Source organism: Pongo abelii, chromosome 22, assembly GCF_028885655.2.
Source record: "Pongo abelii isolate AG06213 chromosome 22, NHGRI_mPonAbe1-v2.0_pri, whole genome shotgun sequence".
Taxonomy (NCBI): Eukaryota; Metazoa; Chordata; class Mammalia; order Primates; family Hominidae; genus Pongo; species Pongo abelii.
Genome location: NC_072007.2, coordinates 54,147,545 through 54,164,863, shown reverse-complemented (window position 1 = coordinate 54,164,863; position 17,319 = coordinate 54,147,545). Strand labels below are relative to the sequence as shown.

Genomic DNA, 17,319 nt, shown 5'->3' with positions numbered 1-17,319 from the left:
CCTAGTGCCCACAGCCCCCGGTGCCCACAGCCCCCAACACCTATTGCTTGGGCTGAGACCCTCTGATGTCTAGAATTTAATTAACAACAAATTCTCATGATGAAACTCTTGCATAATGGAAACACAAACAACTGATTGGAACCAGGAACAGGTGTATGAGTCACCTGCTTAGGAGTATTAACAGGAAGCCCAAAAAAAACCCCAAGAAACCTGATCAGCATGCTGAGGAAGAAGGCACATGGAAGAAAAATCAAGCAATCAAACAAACTAGGGTTCTACTGACCCTGGGAAAATCCAAGATTTCAAAAGTGAGATTCTGAAATAGTTTAGATTTCAAACTTTGATTCTTCTGAATACAGATTTCAAATGTAAGTGATGTTCAAAGTCTCTGAGGTGCCCCCAGGTCTTGTTAGTCCTTCCTTCCTTTCTTCCTTGTTGAAGGAAGAAGCTGAGGCAGAATTGTTGTAGAGACTGTGTGGGCTAAAGTTGAGGACAGCAAGACACACTTCCACGTTGCCTTGGGAGTGCTGCTTTTGACCTTTGTGACAGCAGGGTTTTGTTTGTTTGTTTGTTTGTTTGTTTTAGACGGAGTTTCACTCCTGTTGCCCAGGCTGGGGTGCAGTGGCGCGATCTCGGCTCGCTGCAACCTCAGCCTCCCAGGTTCAAGCGATTCTCCTGCCTCAGCCTCCCAAGTAGCTGGGATTACAGGTGCCCGACACCATGCTCAGCTAATTTTTTTGCATTTTTAGTAGAGACGGGGTTCCATCATGTTGGCCAGGCTGGGCTCAAACTCCTGACCTCAGGTGATCCACCCGCTTTGGCCTCCCAAACTGCTGGGATTACAGGTGTGAGCCATCACGCCCAGCCAACAAGCAGGTTTTTAAAGGCAAAAGGGGGACAAGGAGCAGGCTGATACAAAATTGTCTATCAGGAATTCTCATTGGTTTACAGAAATAATATTGATTAGTGATTGGCTATACATTGTATGGGATTACGGTGTCCTGTGTGCAGCATCCTTAGGTTCACTTACAGCTACTTGTGGTGAGAGGAAGCAGTCTCCAGAGATGGTGACACAGCTCTAGGATAAACAGCATGTGATTGTGTCTCATTTTAATTTCTCTCTGGGCCTGATAACTTAAAAGGGTTCGCTTTCAGCCGGGCCTGGTGGCTCATGCCTGTAATCCCAGCACTTTGGGAGGCCGAGGCGGGTGGATCCCGAGGTCGGGAGATCGAGACCATTCTGGCCAACATAGTGAAACCCTGTCCCTACTAAAAATATAAAAAAATTAGCCGGGCATGGTGGCGGGCGCCTGTAGTCTCAGCTACTTGGGAGGCTGAAGCAGGAGAATGGTGTGAATCCAGGAGGAGGAGCTTGCAGTGAGCCAAGATCACACCACTGCACTCCAGCCTGGGTGACAGAGCGAGACTCCATCTCAAAAAAAAAAAAAAAAAAGGGTTCATTTTCCTCAGATAAGAAATCTTCATAATTTTTTTCTTTCTCATTCTCTAAGTGGGGAGACAAGGTATTTGCTCTTGTCCCCTTGCCTTCAGTAAATGAAAACCTCTGGTATCAAAGAATGGGAGGTAAAAGTCAGCATGGTCAGGCGTGATGGCTCATGCCTGTAATCCCAGCACTTTGGGAGGCGGAGGTGGAACCGCCCAACAGGTTCTTCCTGCCTGCTGTACAAAGGCCACGGCATTGAAGAAAAGAATTAATTGTCGGGTGCGGTGGCTCACGCCTGTAATCCCAGCACTTTGGGAAGCCAAGGGGGGTGAATCACCTGAGGTCAGGAGTTTGAGACCAGCCTGGCCAACATGGTGAAACCTCGTCTCTAGTAAAAATACAAAAATTAGCCGGGCATGGAGATGCATGCCTATAATCACAGTTACTTGGGAGGCTGAGGCAGGAGAATCGCCTGAATCCGGGAGGCAGAGGTTGCAGTGAACCAAGATTGCACCACTGCACTCCAGCCTGGGTGGCAGAGGGAGACTCTGTCTCAAAAAAAAAAAAAAAGTGAATTGATGTGAGGCTGGCCTGGCCATGCCACAAGGGAGATGGAGTAATTATTGAAATCAACCTCATCGCAGGCCTGTGGGTTAGGGTTTTTCAAAGGTGGTTTGGGGGAAGGGGTTGGAGTGGCTGGGCAATGGGTGCTTGCTGCTGACCGAGTGGGTTGGAGATGACATCATGGGAAACTGTCCTTTTGCACTGAGTTGCTTCTGGGAGGGGCCACAGGAGCCATAGTCAGTGGGTCCAGGTAGAGCCATGGGTGTCAGACATGCCCAAAACCTGCAAAAGTATCTCAAAAGGCCAGTCTACAATAGCGACATTAACTGCAGGACTAACTGGGGAGGTTGCTGTCCTGTGACCTCCAGAATAATGGCTGGCAATTGTTTGTCTGCACCTTAGCTGAACCCAGGCTCCTCTCCTTCTCCTAGCCTAGTCTCTCATGAGCTTTGCAAAGGTGGTTGAGTTTTGGGGAAGGGCCAGTATCATCTAAACTATAACTAAATGTCTGCCAAAGTTAGCTCAGCCTAAGCCCAGGAATAATCAAGGCAGCTTAAAAGCTAAAGGCCAGAGCAGGGTTGGCTGGATCAGATCTCTCCCACTGCCACTATTTTCTCATGGATACAATTTTTGCAAAGGTGGTTTCAGAGGTAGGAGGATCACTTGGGCCCAGGATTTCAAGATTAGCCTGGGCAACATAGTGAGACTTCCACCTCTACAAAAAATTTAAAAATTAGCCAGGCATGGCGGTGCGCACCTGTGGCCCCAGCTACTCAGGAGGCTGAGATGGGAAGATTGCTTGAGCCTGGGAGGTCCAGGCTGCAGTGAGCTGTGATTGTGCCACTGAACTCCAGCGTGGGCAACAGAATTAGACCGTGTCTCAAAAAAATAAATAAATAAAATAAAAAATTCCAGGGCTTTTGATTGAAAAAGTAATACAAATTCTAGGTTGGCTTTGATTAGCATACTAATAATAACAAAACTGACAACTCACCCTGGAGCTCAGACACTGTCCCAAGCTTTTTGTACTTACTTGCTAATTCACTTAGTCCTTTAAAAAAAAATTTGAGGTTGGTTATTAGCATTATCCCCACAGAGAGAGGCACAGAGAGTTTCAGCAATTAGTCCTTCACCACACAGCAGGTGCAAAGAAGGGCTGAGTCCACACTCAGGCAGCTGGGCTCCAGCACCTGCCCTCCAAGATGGTTTGAAAACATCTGCTTGCACCCAGACCTGCAGCACTAAGGCAGCTTTGACATGGTGAGACAATGAACACACAAACAGAAAACAGCCAGACCAAATATGGGAAGAGAACTCTGAGCCACAGTGACTGTCCAGACGCCAAACTTCAACCTTCGCGGCTAGCCAGAAGCTTTCTGCCCAGGTTCTGGACATTTATTATATATTATATTATATATTATATTTATTATATATTTATTATAACTAAGCATTCAGCAGAATTAGAGTTATAGGCCGGGTGTGGTGGCTCATGCCTGTAATCCCAACACTTTGGGAGGCCGAGGCGGGTGGATCACCTGAGGTCAGGAGTTCAAGACCAGCCTGGCTAACATGGTGAAACCCCGTCTCTATACAAAAATTAGCTGGGCATGGTGGCACGCACCTGTAATCCCAGCTACTCGGGAGTCTGAGGCAGGAGAATCACTTGAACCCGGGAGGCAGTGGTTGCAGCAGTGAGCCAAGATCATGGCACTGCACTCCAGTCTGGATGACAGAGCAAGACTCTGAAGAAAGAAAGAGAGAAAGAGACAGAGAGAGAGAAGAGAGAGAGAGGGAAGGAGCGGGGAGGGAGGGAGAGAGGGATAACTAAGCATTTGTCAGGCTACACTTTAACCCACTTCCTTCTGAGAGTCACGTAGCGCTAGTGACCATCTGCACCCCTACTGTTCCTATGGATGGAATCTCTGACTTCAGAATCATGAGGCTTTTGTTTAAGAATTCCTTAAGATATTTCAGATCCTTAATTCCAGGCCAACCAGTTTGAAGAGCCCCACAGAGGAAGTGAACCAGCATGAGAACACCGTGTCTTCAACCCCACCCCATGACTCCAGCCTGCTTCACCCTGCACTTCTCCACCGGTCAGCAGCCCCCGCCCTCAGCCCACTCCAAACCCCTGAAAGTTCCCAGCCCCAGACTCCTCAGGGAGATGGATTTGAGGTCTCCTCCCAGTTACAACCTTGCGGTTCAAACTGTCTGCTGCAAACCCTGGGTGGCAGTGTGCTGACTTCCTGCACCTTAGGCAACGGACCTGTCACAGTCACACTCCTAGTGAGCCCCTCTTCTGGCTCCCTAGGCCACAGCCTCCCTCAGGTGCACCTGAGCCTCCCGTTCCCATTCCAGGCTTTTCCCCGGCTCTGCCCCCGCCTGCTGAGGAATCTTGGTCAACACAAGAGAGGATGGCGACTCCCTTGTACAGCAAGCCCTGAATAAATGGCCTTTTATTCTCATTTGCGTGGGCTTTGTTTATTTCCACAGCTGTTATCCTCCTACTTGTAAAACGGAGGCACCTGGGACCCAGCTCCAGCAAGGAGAGTGAGGATCTGACTCCAGGAGGCACCTCAGGACCAAAGGCCTCAAGGCCAACACCTTCCACAGCACAAGCCCCACAGAGCTGCAGGACCCGCACAAGCAGCGGACCATCCCTTTCTCTTGCTGACCATTTTTTCCTCTGATGCTTTGTTTTCCACATAGAAGAGTTTTCCATTTTTGTAGGGTCAAATCTGCCTTCACTCATTCAACAATGATGGGGGTCTCGGCCCCGCTCCCCCAGGCTTCAACCACACCTGACTGCCCACCCCTTTGGGCCCTTCCCTGAAGTGACAGACCAGGCTGTGCCCTGGTAGGTAAGGGAAAGGACTCCACAACCCATTCATGGGCCGCTCCAGCTGGGGCCTTGCACGCAGGAGCGGACCAGTCCCCCTGAGGGACAGCCCTTGGGTGGGGGGGTCTGGGTCATTTGGAAGAGTCAATCACACCAACAGGTGCCTAGCACAGGCCCCACCCCCACCCCAAATAAGGCAAGCGACCCTTCCCTTCCCCAGGTGGTCCAGTCTAACAGAAACCCTAAACCAAAGGGCCTGTGTGGCGGCTCAAGCCTGTCATCCCAGCACTTTGGGGGATGGATCGATTTTAGCCTAGGAGTTCAAGACCAGCCTGGGCAACACAGTGAGACTCCTATCTCTACAAAAACATTTTTTTAAAAAATTAGGGGTGCAGTGGTTTATGCCAATAATCCCAGCACTTTGGCAGGCTGAGGTGGACAGATCGCTCAGGAGTTCCAGACCAGCCTGGGTAACATGGTGAAACTCTCTGTCTCTATATATATGCGTGTGGTAGGGTGGGCCTGTGGTCCCAGCTACTATAGCAGCTGAGGTGGGAAGATCGCTTGAGCCCAGGAGGTCCAGGCTGCAATGAGTTGTGATCAGGCCACTGCACCCCAGCCTGGCCAACAGAGCAAGACTCTGTCTAAAAAAAAAAAAAAAAAGAAAGAAACAATAAAAAAAAGAAAAGAAAAGAAAGAAAGAAAAGAGACAAAAGAGGCCAGGCACTGTGGCTCATGCCTGTAATCCCAGCACTTTGGGAGCCCGAGGCAGGTGGATCATGAGGTCAGGAGTTCGAGACCAGCCTGGCCAATATGGTGAAACCCTGTCTCTACTAAAAACACAAAAATTAGCTGCGCGTGGTGGCGCGCGCCTGTAGTCCCAGCTACTCGGGCGGCTGAGGCAGGAGAATCGCTTGAACCCGGGAGGCGGAGGTTGCAGTGAGCCGAGATCGCGCCACTGCACTCCAGCCTGGGCGACAGAGCGAGACTCCGTCTCAAAAAAAAAAAAAAAAGAAAAAGAAAAGGAAAAAAAGAAAGAAAAGAAAAGAAATCCTAAAACGCAAATTCCACCAGAGAACCCTGCCTTCTTCTCATCCCTCTGCTCTACCCCCGGCCCCCACCCACCCAGCCTGGGGCGCGCGGGCGCCGTCTCCCCCTCCCTGGGCCCCTCTGTCCACCCCCTTCAGCCTTCAGTGTTCTGGGTCACAAGCGGTGATGTTCACTGCAGCCCGCACACCTGCTCCCGCGGGGCCGGGACCCCTGACCCCCGACCCCTGCAGCGCTGCGGCACCCCCCGACCAGTGCCCTCCCTCGTGCGCGGCCCGGACCCCGCCACCCTGCAGGACTGCGCCCACTCCGAATGCCCCTCCTCTATCGTCCCACCCTGCGCGCCCAACCCACCGGCGACACACGGCCGCGCCCCCGCCCGGGTCCGTGTGACTCGGCGTCTGGAAAGACGATACCAGCCCCGGGAGGGGGACGCTCCCTCCCGACACCGGCGCTGGGCGCGGAGCCCCAGCCCGCGGCGAGTGGTGGCCAGGCTCCCCGCCCCGCGCGCCGCCCTGCGCCCCGCCCCGCGCGCCCCTTCTTGCGGGGCCACCGCGACCCCGCAGGGGACTCCCAAGCCAAGGTGCCTCCTCCCCGCGCCTTGGTTCCGCCCGCGCGTCACGTGACCGCAGCGCCTACTTGAGCTGAGGAGCCGCCAGGTCTCCTCGCCGAGTTCCCTCGCCAGGTTCTCTCCGTCGCCGCCAAGATGATGTGCGGGGCGCCCTCCGCCACGCAGCCGGCCACCGCCGAGACCCAGCACATCGCCGACCAGGTGGGTGGGCCGCGGGGACGGGGCCGGCCCGGAGTCCTGCCTTAGCCTCAGGGCGCGGCCGCGGCTCCTGGAGCGAAAGAAGCTACTTCGGCCCCGCTGGGCACCCCTGGGCGGGCGGGCTTGGCCGTGGACCCCCGGGCTGGCCCGGGCTGTGGCCGTGAGAGGCCTCCCTCCGCTCGGGCGCTGCGCGCGAGTGTGCAGGGGAGGGGGCCGCGCCTGGGGCGCCGCTGGGGAGACACTGGGCTCCGCTGAGTACAGCAAGGGCGAGTGGGAATTGATAGCCCGGAGCAGGGTGCGGTCCCTGCATGGACAGTCTCGGGAAACCCCAGGGATGAGGCGCTTCTGGCTTCAGGCAGGCGGGGTGATGCGGCGTCGCCGGCGATGGCGCAGGTGAGCAGCCGGCTCCGATCTCCACGGTGATCCGATAGCAAGCGGGTGGGAAGGGTCTGGCTAAACTGACTTAGCCAGGCTTCTTGCTAAAACTGGATTTTACAAGGAAGTGCGCGGGTGGCCTAGGCGCTTCAGGAGCCCGACTACAGTTTGGCCAGGCAAGAATCTTTGTCAGTATCCTCAACTAGTTCAGGAAAATAATCATGAGAGAGAGAGTGCAAGAGGTCCCCAGTGATAAGGCGCATGGGTTAAAAACTTAAGTTTATCTGCATAAAAGGTCCACAGGTTTCTTTACATGCTTCCGATTCCAGCACTGTTTCAAACTGTAAGTCTAAATAAAAAGTTAAAACACAAAAAAACAAGATAAAAACCGGACTGGGTTGCAGACGGCAACCCTCCCTGTGTCTCGGTTTCCTCGTCTGTAAAATGGACGTCCTGTTGCTCTGCGCCTGCCAGAAGATTCTGGAGGGGCTGAAATGAGCAGGTCCTCTGTGCAGGAACCCCCCTCCGGTGGAGCACAGGCCAGGCCCGCCTCGCTGTCATGGTTGGTGACCGACGGGATGCCCCAAGCAAGAACAGGTCCAGGCGATGCTGAGGCCTGTGTTTTTTGTTTTTTGTTTTTGAGACGCAGTCACTCTGTTGCCCAGGCTGGAGTGCAGTGGCGCAATCTCAGCCCACTGCACCCTCCGCTTCCCAGGTTCAAGGGATTCTCCTGCCTTAGCCTCCCGATAGCTGGGATTACAGGTACTCGCCACCACGCCCAGCTAATTTTTGTATTTTTAGTAGAAACGGGGTTTTGCCATTTGGCTAGGCTGGTCTCAAACTCCTGACCTCAAGTGATCCGCCCACCTCAGCCTTCCAAAGTTCTGGGATTACAGCCTTGAGCCACCGTACCCGACTGGAACTGTTTTTTTTGTACTTTATTATTAGGCTAACAGTTTAAATGTCCCTTCAATTGTAAGAGACAATTGTGTAAAGAGCCAGTGTCAGAATCGTGTGTGTTTGTGTGTGTGCATGCGCGCAAGTTACTCTAGCAGGAGGGAATCCAAGAAGCCACTGAGACATCCTCATTCTGTCCCCTCTGCCTAGGTGAGGTCCCAGCTTGAAGAGAAAGAAAACAAGAAGTTCCCTGTGTTTAAGGCCGTGTCGTTCAAGAGCCAGGTGGTCGCGGGGACAAACTACTTCATCAAGGTAGAGTGTGGGCCTCGGGAGGACCTGCCCCGAACGGGTGCTGGTAGGAAACTGCCTGTGCAGGCCCGGGCTGTGTGGTCTTAGGTGCTGGGGCGCCCTGTGGCTGCCCTCTGAGATAAGCATCCACTGTGTGTGTCCATTGGCCTTTCAGGAGAAGGACTAGGGCTTCTGGGAAGCTAAGAACCCTAAGGAAACAAGTGTGGGATGTGAGGCATCCGCTGCATATGCAGGAGAAGACAAGATTGTCCTCAGCCGGCTGCTAATGACCTGGAGGGATGCAGCAAGGTGACTTGGGATCAGAGGCTTCGCTCACTCCGCTCTCTTCCCAGGTGCACGTCGGCGACGAGGACTTCGTACACCTGCGAGTGTTCCAGTCTCTCCCTCATGAAAACAAGCCCTTGACCTTATCTAACTACCAGACCAACAAAGCCAAGCACGATGAGCTGACCTATTTCTGATCCCGACTTTGGACAGGGCCCTTCAGCCAGAAGACTGACAATTAAAGTGATCCTCCGTCGACCAGAGCGTGCACTTGCGATCCTAAAATAAGCTTCATCTCTGGGCTGTGCCCCTCGGGGTGGAAGGGGCGGGATTCTGCAGCTGCTCTTGCATTTCTCTTCTTAAATTTCATCGTGTTGATTTCTTTCCTTCCCAATCGGTGATCTTAATTACTTTCAGAATATTTTCAAAATAGATGTATTTTAAAAATCCTTACAGATTGCCTCCTTTGTTTTAGATTTTTTTCTTCGTCTGAACCACCCTGGGCAGGTCCTTCCCCTTGGGGGCATGGAGGGCGGGGAGACTGCCTGGCTCACACAGCAAGCGGGTGGTGGACCCAGGATTCACACCTGCCCGCTCCAGCCCGCATTCCTAACCACCACTCTTTACATGTTGTTGCTTTGACTCTTAGGTCCTGGCCCCAAGCTTCAGTTTCTCCCATAAAATAAAAGAGTGTGAGTAAATCCAATTCCAGAGCGTAACTGGCTCCAGATCTCAGATACATTCACACGCTTTATGCTCCGGTACAGAGAGGCAGCCACACAGTGTCATGCATGTGCAGAATAGCCTGCAGCCTCACTGAGCGCCGTGCGGTGCAGGAGGCTTCCCATGGAGCCATGTGGACTCCTAAAGGGAGGTATCTTAGGAGAGCGTGGCTATTTTTAAAAACACCTTCTAGTTTTCAGCAGGGATTACTTCCCATTCATGGAATCGGTCCGGTGGCTTCCCACCTGTGATTCTATGTTAAATAGGACAGAAGAGGGAGCATCATACATTATAAGAGCTAAGATGGGGTGAAAGTCTCTGTGCACTGGGGTCATGATGTGAATGTATTCCTGAGGGTGTCCTGAGCTGCGCTTTGCCTCCAAGGCATCCGGCAGCGTATGCCAGAACTGCAGCTGCAGGATTCAGGCTGTCCAGATGGTGGGGGCAGTGAAGACTAAGGAGGGATCTACCAGTGAGTCCACGGAGCTTGGAAAGTGATGTTAGGAAATTCTGAATCAGGCCGGGCGCAGTGGCTCACACCTAGAATCTCAACACTTTGGGAGGCCAAGGTGGGTGGATCACTTTGAGGTCAGGAGTTCTAGGCCAGCCTGACCAACATGGTGAAACCCTGTCTCTACTAATAATACAAAAATTAGCTGGGCATTGTGGCCGGTGCCTGTAATCCCAGCTACTTGGGAGGCCGAGACGGGAGGACCACTTGGACCCGGGAGGTGATGGGTGCAGTGAGCCGAGATCACACCTCTGCACTCCAGCCCAGGTGGGTGACAGAGTGAGATCCTGTCTCAAAATAAAAAAGAAAACTGAATCATGGACAGTGTGTATTCTGCACTCTTAACATGAACTCTGAGACTAAGCTTTCATAACATGCAAAACAGAATCAAGCAGTTTTGCATTGAAAGGAAAACCCGATGTATTTCCCACTTGAGAACTTCCAGTGGAAGGCAGGTGGGGGAGGGGCTGTTTAGGGGACCACGCAGGGGTAGAGCCATCCCCAACAGGAAGGGAGCGGGTGTCTGCAGGAGCAGTGACCAGGAACTCCTATGGGGCACCTGGGTTGGGGGAAGCTGGATTTAGGGTTAGAAGCTTGTGTGTAAACAGGAAATATCAGTGTAAAACAGAAAATAAAATACTAATGCTGTGGTCTGGTTTAAATACAAGTTGACAAAGGGATCAAAATTACAGGCTCACGCCTGTAATCCCAGCACTTTGGGAGGCTGAGGTGGGTGGATCACTTGAGGTCAGGAGTTCGAGACCAGCCTGACCAACATGGTGAAACCCCATCCCTACTGAAAAAAATAAAATAAAATACAAAAAATTAGCCAGGCAGGTGCCTGTAATCCCAGCTACTCAGGAGGCTGAGGCAAGAGAATAGCTTGAACCCAGGAGGCAGAGGAGGTTGCAGTGAGCCGAGATTGCACCACTGCACTCCAGCCTGGGCAACAGAATAAGACTCTGTTTCTCTCTCTCTCTATATATATATATTATTTATATGAAGTTGTCAATTTCATCCACATGCTGTCTGCTTCCTTAGGAGCATTAACAGCAGCAGCTTGGAAATCTGATGAATTTCACTACCTGCTGACAAAAGTCCCTTGTTACTGAACCCACTGCTGGTTTAACCCTGCCCTCTGAGAGTGCATTAGGCGCTCTGATATGGTGTGGCTGTGTCTCCACCCAAATTTCATCTTGAATTGTAGCTCCCATAATCCCATGTCATGGGAGGGACCTGGTGGGAGGTCATTGAATCATGGAGGTGGTTACCCTCATGCTGTTCTCGTGACAGTGAGTGAATCCTCATGAGATCTGATGGTTTTATGAGGGGCTTTCCCGCTTTTGCTCAGCACTTCTCCTTCCCGCCACCATGGGAAGAAGGATGCGTTGGCTTCCCCTTCTGCCATGATTGTACGTTTGCTGAGGCCTCCCCAGCCATGCTGAACTGTGAGTCAATTCAACCTCTTTCCTTTATAAATTATCCAGCCTCGGATATGTCTTTATTAGCAGCATGAGAATGGACTAATACGGAGCTCAAAGTGGATGGGGCACATAGTAGGGGAAGAAAGAAGTCAGCCTGGACTCCCGTGGGGCTCACAGCATGGGGGCGGTGACTGTCACTATCATGGATGTGAAATTGTACCAAGCGCCCTAAGGGAGGCTCCTGTTGAGGGTAAACGGGGATCTGACAGAGTTGCAGAAGGCTTCTGGGCAGAGGCCATGCCCAAGTTCAGACCTGAAGCTTGAGGAGGAGGAGCCAGAGGCCAAGGTGGGTGAGACTGTCCTGGTACCAGCAGCAGAGAGTGGGGAGTCCAGGTTGGGCAAGAGCATGGCGCATTCTGGGAGGCGGCTGAATGCCTCATAGCCACAACGTCACGGCAGCTGCCTTGGAGGGGCCCTGAGTCCTGGGACAGAGCAGGAGCAGAGCCCCTGGTGTGCCCAGCAGTCTGGAGGGCGGGACGGGCTACCCCGAATGAATCAAGACGCTGGATCTCCAGGACACTGACAGCTTAGGTCCTTCCCCATCCTGGAACATGAACCAGAAAACAGAGGCCTACGTGCTGGGACCCGCCATGAGCCACTTCCCCTCCAGACCCCTGAGAAACAGAAAGAAAACGTGGAGGTCTTCCTCATGGTTCGTTCAGGCATGTTTCCCCAAAACTGTTTGCCTCGGCAATGTTAAAAATGGCTCGAGCTTTGGGAGGCCGAGGTGGGAGGATCACTTGAGGTCAGGAGTTTGAGACCAGCCTAGGCAACATAGTGAGACCCCTATCTCTACAAAAAATAAAAAATTAGCCAGGTTTGGAGACACACACTTGTAGTCCCAGCTCCTTGGTAGGCTGAGGTGGGAGGATCATATCATTTGAGCCGGGAGGTCGAGGCTGCAGTGAGCTATCATCACACCACTGAACTCTGGCTTGGGTGACAGAGAGAGTTCCTGTCTTGAAGATAATAATAATAAATAAATAAATGAAAATGGCAAGGGGAGCCAGGGCAGCAGAGGCCTACAACCCCCACCCAGGGCAGCCCCTCTCCTGCAGTCTGCCCTACAGCCTGGGCGCCTGCTCAAGTCACAGGTAGGACGGGAAGGTGGAGGGGTGGGTGTGCAATGTCCAGAACGTGCAGGAGCCCAGGACGGCCTGGCCTGAGCTCCCCGTTTGTAACGCGGGCCCCGTCCTGAAAGGGAACACTGCTTCCACACGCTGGACACCAAATGCTCCTTGAGTTGTTCCTGTGAGTGCTGCCTGTTTCCACCGGGGCCCCGGCTGATGTAAATGCACTGAACAGATGCTAGGCAGGGAACCGCCCCACGCTGAGAGCCCAGACCCTCACTCTGAAGCTCCTGAGGCAGGCATGGTCCCTGGGCTGAGCAGGCAGCTACGGGTCCCCAGCCCGCTGTCACTCACTCTCAAGTGACAGTGTCATCTTGGTTGGGTCTCCTACCCTCCACCCCGAATTCTCAGCGAGCATCACTTTTCCCAAAGCTGATAGGTTTGTTTTTTTTGTTTTTTTATTTTTTTGTTTGTTTTTGAGATGGAGTTTCACTCTTGTCACCTGGGCTGGAGTGCAATGGTGCAATCTTGGCTGACTGCAACCTCCACCTCCCGGGCTGAAGTGATTCTCCTGCCTCAGCCACCTGAGTAGCTGGGATTACAGGCGCCTGCCACCATGCCTGGCTAATTTTTGTATTTTTAGTAGAGACTGGGTTTCACCATGTTAGCCAGGTCAGTCTCAAACTCCTGACCTCAGGTGATCCACCCCCTTCAGCCTCTCAAAGTGCTGGGACTACAGGCATGAGCCACGAGCCACATGCCAGGCCTGGGTTTTGTTTTTTTGAGACAAGGGTCTCCCTCTGTTGCCCAGGCTGGAGTGCAGTGGGGCCATCATGGCTCACTGCAGTCTCAACCTCCCCTAGCTCAGGTGATCCTCCTGCCTCAGCCTCCTGAGCAGCTGGAAATACAGGTGCATGCCACCTTGGTCTGCTAATTATTTGTGTTTTTTATAGCAATGGGGTTTCGCCATGTTGCCTAGGCTGGTCTTGAACTCCTGAGCTCAAGTGATCCACCCACCTCAGCCCCAAAATGTGGTGGGCTCACAGGTGTGAGCCACCGCGCCCTGTGCCTGCAGGTTTTGCTGGCCATGTGTCCCCGATCTGGCAGAACAGGGAAGCCAGGCTCTGTGTTAGCTGAGGTTCTGTCTGTGTAGAGAGGGTCTGGGGGGAGCCAGGCAAAGCCAGCAGTATCCTTACCAGCCCAAAGGAGCTGGGAGATGCCACCACAGCCTCACTCAGTCTCTCCTCTAACTGCTGTAGGAAACGTGCGTTACGAAGCAGGGCCAATTGATGGAGATGAGATTAGATTCACACTAGACTAGAGACAGAATAACATAATTGGATGCAAATTGTGCAAGAGATAAAATTGTAGGCTTGAGTAATCTAATCATTCCACTACCAGGTAGAGCATCTAAGATGTCCTAATTGAGCTGCCCGGAAGCGGTGTTAATTCCCATTTTCTATCCCACAAAAGGCAGGGTCAGGACTCCAGCATTTGGAAGCTCAGAGCTCCGCGAGCTCCCCACGGCACAGCCAGCCCCTGGTTGGGCACTGTCCCTGACCATCGACTGAGCTCACACTCATTCCTTTCCAGGTCGTCTCTCCCTCCTCCCTCCTTCCCACATCTGAATGTTCTTGTGCCAGGCACCCTGCAGGTCTGCTTGCAGAGCGAGGCAGGCATGGCCGCTCTCTGAGAGGCTTACAGTGTCATAGGTGGCCAGAGATGGGCCAGGCCTTCCCTGCCCAGATCCTTCTCCCCACTTCCCTTAAGGGCGAGAAAAACTATAGAATTTCGCGCAGATGGAAAAGACACACTTCCCAGCTCCTTTGCAGCACGTGTAGCCACATAGCCAGGGGGTGCTGATGCAGGCCCAAATCAAGGAGCCGTGCTGAGCTGTGGCGGGGACACTGGGATCTGGGGGCAGGGAGCGCTGTGGACAATGTGCAGGGAAGAGAGAGCTACGTGTGCCGGAGCTGCCTTTAGAGAAAGCCGACTGCAAGGCTGACTGTGGGGGTGGGGAGGGGGTGAGCCCCTGAGAGCCGGCTGGAAGGACAAGAGCGGGGCTGGGTGCTGCTCAAGAGGCTGCTGCCCGGCCTGGGAGCAATGGGAGGGGCCGTTCAGACTGAGCAGAGCTGACTCAGCCACTGTTGGCCCTTCTTCCTTCCCTATTCTCCCCCATGGGTACGCTCACCTTTGTGCTCCTTAACAACAGTGGGAAAATCACGGACACAGATCCTAAGGGCTGCTGAGTCATGCCTGCCCGGCCTCGGGTCTGGGTGCGGCCCTGAGCCCAAGGATGAGAAAGAATTGCAGCCTGAATGAATGTACAACTGGCTAAATGTGGCCGGCCTCTGTGCCCACACTCCAGGGGTGCACATGTTGTGGCCGGCCTCTGCGCCCACACTCCAGGGGTGCACATGTACCTGACGGGGTTTCTAGCACAGGCAGGATGACCTCTTTTGTGGGTACAGGGTGTGGTCTCAGCCAGGGGGCCCCCTCCATGGCCCGACCACAGCCCTGCCCGGAGTGCTGCCAACGCAGCCTTGCCCAGGAGTGTGTCGCGAGGCCTGGGTATGACACAGAGTCAGGGCGGAGGGGGTCTGTCAAGAGGCCAAGATGCTGGTGGGGTCAGTGGCAGCCAGAGACGTAGGCAGACAGAGCTCAGGGATGGCGGGGCCTGGCCCACTTTCTGGGTGGAGAGGCCACGGTCTCCATCAGAGACTAGGGTGCCAGCAGGGGAGGGAGCGTGGCCTGTGCCATTTCCATATGGAAACCTGAGGCAGGGCCCAGGGCAGCACATTTCGGGGCTACAAGTAGGAGATGGGGGAAGAAGGCAAAGGACTTGCGACTCCCACTCAGGGAAGGATCAGCCTCTGTGTTCTGGCTCCAGGAAGGGTGGCACCGAGGCAGGGAGGGTCACAGGGGCATAGCACAGGGTGCCCTCACTCAGAACACTGGGGCACAGAGTGTGCATGGGGGCCCCATCCCCGCAACAAGGGAAAGTGAAGACTGGACCCTCAGAGGCCACACGGTCAGGCCGGCCTCGGGTCGCTGTGCTGCTCCTGAGAGTAACAAGGGCGTGAAGAACTAGATGTCTGGACACATCTGTGTGTGTGCGTGTGTATGCTTGTGTGTCCACAGTGTGCCTGTGCATCCACGTAGTGCGTGTGTGTCCGTGCATGTGTGTATGCCTGTGCGTCGGCGTCCCCACGTATGTGTGTGCGTTTGCGTGTGCGTGCGTGCATCTGCGTGTGCATGCGTGTGTCTGTGTGCATCTGTGTGTGCATCTGCATGTGTGTGTGTGCCTGTATGTACGCATGTGTTTGCATGTGTGTGCCCGCAAGGCTCCCATGTCGCAGCGAGGGTGGTGAGGAGGCCACACACACAACTGCTCTCTCGGGGCCATGGGTGTGAACTTGGGGCCACCAGCCTTCTGCGTCACTTTCACACTGTTCAGAGAAAATCAACCAGGTGGTGTCTGTGTAAACAATCAGCACAGCCGGGTGGACACGTCCTCCCAGTGAGCTCAGGGACCCAGCCTGGCTCTAAGGGAGGCCTATGATGCTGGGTCCGTGGAAGCCAGTTCCAGCTAGGCCATTCATCGTGACCTGTGAGGTCTCGGGAATCCCACCCAACCTCCGAGAGCCTGTAAAAAGGGGGCATCATCCCAGTGTTGCTGGCTCGGCTGCTGACACCTGAGTATGCCCAGTGCACACTGGGTGTGAGCCTGCTCGCACCCCCAGGCCCTCCCCTTTCACAGAAAAATTTCCCGAGCCTGTTCAGTCTGCTCTTCCTTTTGGGGAGGGGGGTCACAAGAGCTCAGGAAATTCACCACTTGCTGGATAAGGCATAATTTTCATGTTATTGAACCCAAAACATTATTTTTTTTTGAGACGTAGTCTCACTCTGTCGCCCAGGCTGGAGTGCAGTGGCACGATCTCAGCTCACTGTAACCTCTGCCTCCGGGGTTCAAGCTATTCTCCTGCCTCAGCATCCCGAGTAGCTGGGATTACAGGCGTGCACCACCACACCCAGCTAGTTTTTGTATTTTTGGTAGAGACAGGTTTTCGCCACGTTGGCCAGGCTGGTTTTAAACTCCTGGCCTCAAGTGATCTGCCTGTGTTGGCCTCCCAAAGTGCTGGGATTACAGGCGTGAGCCACTGTGCCTGGTCCTCAGACCCTCGCTTTGAAGCAGCTGTTGTCTTGGTTTCCAGGGTGTCAGCGGTCCTCTGCCTGGAGCAGCTTCACTGCGATCCATTGACCTCGTGGTCACACGCCTCACGAGGCCTTCTTCTTACGAGTACACCAGGCCCTGGATTTAGGGTCCTCACCTGGGGCGACTGCATTTTATGTAACTAATTACATCCACAAAGACCTCATTTCCAAACAAGGTCACATTCTTTTTTTTTTTTTTTTTCAATTGAGATGGGGTCTCACTCTGTCACCCAGGCTGGAGTCCAGTGGTGCAATCTCGGCTTACTGCAGCCTCCGTCCCCCCAACCCCCGCCCAGGCTCAAATGAACCTCCTACCTCAGCCTCCTGAGCAGCTAGGACTACAGGCACGTGCCACCATGCCTGGCTACTTTTTTTATTTGAAATGGAATTTTCGCTCTTGTTGCCCAGGCTGGAGTGCAATGGCACAATCTTGGCTCACTGCAACCTCTGCCTCCCAGGTTCAAGTGATTCTCCTGCCTCAGCCTCCCTAGTAGCTGGGATTACAGGCATGTGCCACCACGCCAGGCTAATTTTTTTTTGTATTTTTAGTAGAGATGGGGTTTTTCCATGTTCGTCAGGCTGGTCTCAAACTCCCAACCTCAGGTGATCTGCCTGCCTCAGCCTCCCAAAGTGCTGGGATTACAGGCGTGAGCCACCACGCCCGGCATCATGCCTGGCTACTTTTTTGTATTTTCAGTGTAAACAGGGTTTCACCATGTTGCCCAGGCTGGTCTTGAACTCCTGAGCTCAAGCAATCCACCCACCTCGGCCTCCCAAAGTCCTGGGATTACAGACATGAGCCACTGCA

General features: G+C 53.6%; 1 protein-coding gene across 1 annotated transcript; it reads left to right on the top strand.

The window, feature by feature from the left end:
* The first annotated feature begins 6,280 nt into the window (after nt 1–6,280).
* Nucleotides 6,281–8,961, top strand: CSTB (cystatin B). Its single transcript, XM_002830751.6, has 3 exons — nt 6,281–6,666; nt 8,146–8,247; nt 8,577–8,961. Exons 1-3 carry the CDS (start codon nt 6,601–6,603, stop codon nt 8,703–8,705), a joined length of 297 nt encoding a protein of 98 aa, XP_002830797.1. The 5' UTR covers nt 6,281–6,600; the 3' UTR covers nt 8,706–8,961.
* The last annotated feature ends 8,358 nt before the right edge of the window (nt 8,962–17,319 follow it).